The 2,506-nt window shown below is 47.5% G+C and overlaps 1 protein-coding gene across 1 annotated transcript; it reads right to left on the minus strand.

Annotated features, from left to right (window-relative positions):
• Positions 1–268: 268 nt before the first annotated feature.
• On the minus strand, positions 269–1,916 carry LOC18438551 (uncharacterized). Its single transcript, XM_006848734.3, has one exon. The coding sequence runs from the start codon at positions 1,884–1,886 to the stop codon at positions 546–548; it is 1,341 nt and encodes a 446-aa protein (XP_006848797.1). The 5' UTR covers positions 1,887–1,916; the 3' UTR covers positions 269–545.
• Positions 1,917–2,506: the final 590 nt, after the last annotated feature.

The raw sequence follows: 2,506 nt of genomic DNA on the forward strand, positions 1-2,506 counted from the left end.
TTATTTTTTTTCATAATTGTCCTTCAGTTTGAGGATTCCATCCTTGGATTAATTTTTAAATTTTTTTTTAAGTTTTTTTTTGGTAGAAAAACTAAAATTAAAATTAAAACTAACAAAAAAAAAGCTAAAAAAAGTTAAATTAACATTCGGTCTGAGGATTCGATCCGAGTTAAAATTAAAACTAAAATAATGACAGATTTTCTTTTTATTTTCCTAGCATTTCGTATTTTAATAAAAAATTTAGATTCGTATGTAAATCACTCCCAAATAAAAAGCAACCCGCAAGCAGCTACTATTATTGCACCTCGAAGGCAACTTGTTACATATTACATTGTTACCATGTAGTAGCAATTAAAATATCCTTCTTACAAGCCGCTATACAAGAACATAACCTAATAAAATAATAATAATATCAATAAATTCCACCCTAATCGTCTGACAGCACGGCCCAAGGAACTTAAATGGGTCCAGTGGACTTCAGGCACTTTCCGGCAGTATCAGCACTAACTCCTCCCTTAATGGTCGCAGTTGTAGGGTCTGGCTTCTCAGCCTACGGCCGGCGGCGGCAAAGAATATTGAAGCGGCGCCACCGGCGGTGGGAACACATATGGAAGTGGTGTTACCGGTGGAGGCAAGACATATGGCAGCGACGACACTGGCGGTGGAGGTGGTGGTAATACGTATGGCAAGGATGGCACGGGCGATGGAGGTGGTGGTAATACGTATGGCAAGGATGGCACGGGCGGTGGAGGTGGTGGTAATACATAAGGCAAGGATGGCACTGGCGGTGGAGGTGGTGGTAATACGTATGGCAAGTATGGCACCGGCGGCAGCAGAGAGGGAGGCAAAGGTGGAGACGGAACATAAGGTAATGGTGGTGAAAGTGAAGCTTCTGTTGCTGTGGGTGGTGGCAGAACATAAGGGAGGGGCGGTGGAAGACTTGCTGCAGCCGCCGGTGGGGGCAATATGTAAGGCAGCGATGGTGGTGGCGGCGGCAGGACTGATGGGGGAGGCAGAGAATATAGTAGTGGTGGTGGTGGTGAGAAAGACACAACTGCTGGTGCAGGAAGTGTGTAAGGAATTGGTGGAGATGGTGGAAGTGAGGTGGTAGATGGTGGTGATGGTGGAACAGATGTAAAAGGCGGTGCTTGATATATTGCTGGTGCAGGTGGGAGAACGTCAGGAAGAACCGGTGGCGGAGGTGGAGGCAAGAGAGGCGGCGACAGAGACGGAGGTGGGGGAGGAAGAATAGTTGGGATATATAGTAACGGGGGAGCTACTGACGGAAGTTGAACTGGCGTTTGGTAAACCACCGGCAAAGCAGGTGGAAAAGGAAGCTGAGGAGGTGGTGGAGAATAAGCAGAAGAAACAGTCACAGGAGGCGGAAGTAGTGTGCTATAAATGAATGGTGGCCCAAGAACAGGTGGCGTGATACTTGTGACAGGCAGTGGAGGTGGTGTTCCGACAGCGAGAGGCAGTGGAGGAGGTGGCGGAGTTCCGATAGGCAGGGGCAGCGCCGGAGGTGGTGGAAGCTGAGTTGTTAGAGGAACCGGGGAGCGGGGGAATGGGAATACATAAAAATAGACAGAGCTTGGTTTTAAGGTGGGAGCTTGCAGAGTGTATGTAGGCGGTGTGATGAGGAATGGTGGTCGGCTTACTCCGGTGACAGCGCAGGTTTTGAAGAGGAAGCTGTAAATGGGGTGGCAGAAGAGCTTTTTGCCGGAATTTGGACCGGTATCCAGCGTGCTTTCGGTGGGTGTGCCAGATTCTGGAGGGTTCCTGGCGAGGACTTGGGGGTCATTTGCTGTGCAGAGGAGGAGAGTGAGAGTGAGGGTGAGAAAATGGTGAGGTGATAAGGTGGAGGCAATAGCTACAATCCTGCACATTTTTCTACCGGATGCTTGTGTGTGAGTCTCGTGATGGAAACATATATATAGACCGAGAGAGAGAAAATGTTCAAAAGAGAGAGAAAATGTGTGTATGAGAGAGAGAGTGCGTGTGAGAGAGAGATTGGTGCATGCAAGATGAGGAGGCTTGGAGCTCAGGGGGCCTAAGTAGGCTCCATTTAATTCGCCGACATCATCTTGTTTGTCAATAGCACTGGTTTGGAGTCAGCAAGGCTTTGGAGGGCTTTAATGATGGACCAACTTGGCTTTGGCTTGGGCTTGGGCTTGGGCTTGATGAGCCATGCCTCTTATTAAGTGACCTAGACTTGGTTTGGATTCAGCTGGGCTTTGGAGGCTTTCATTGATGGACCGACTTGGCTTGGGCTTGAGCGTGAGCGATGACTCTTATTAAGTGACCCACCATCACTGGTTTGGATTCAGCTTGTGTGAGCCAGACCCACAGTGGGGGGTTAACAAGCGGTGACTCTTGAAATCAGACCGGGTAACTTTGACAAAAAAAAAAGAAGCAAAATGATATCGTCTTTTTAAGTAATAACAGCCTATTTTTGGGTCATTTCGTTATAACGGTATTATAAACTGTCTATATGTAAATTTCCCTT

The sequence above is a fragment of the Amborella trichopoda genome, chromosome 12 (assembly GCF_054954075.1).
Source record: "Amborella trichopoda isolate Santa Cruz 75 chromosome 12, AtrichopodaSantaCruz75HAP2 v2.0, whole genome shotgun sequence".
NCBI classification, from domain to species: Eukaryota; Viridiplantae; Streptophyta; class Magnoliopsida; order Amborellales; family Amborellaceae; genus Amborella; species Amborella trichopoda.

Excerpts from the sequence above, each read along its gene's own strand:
- LOC18438551 (XM_006848734.3), bottom strand. The coding sequence starts at position 1,886 with ATGTGCAGGATTGTAGCTATTGCCTCCACCTTATCACCTCACCATTTT.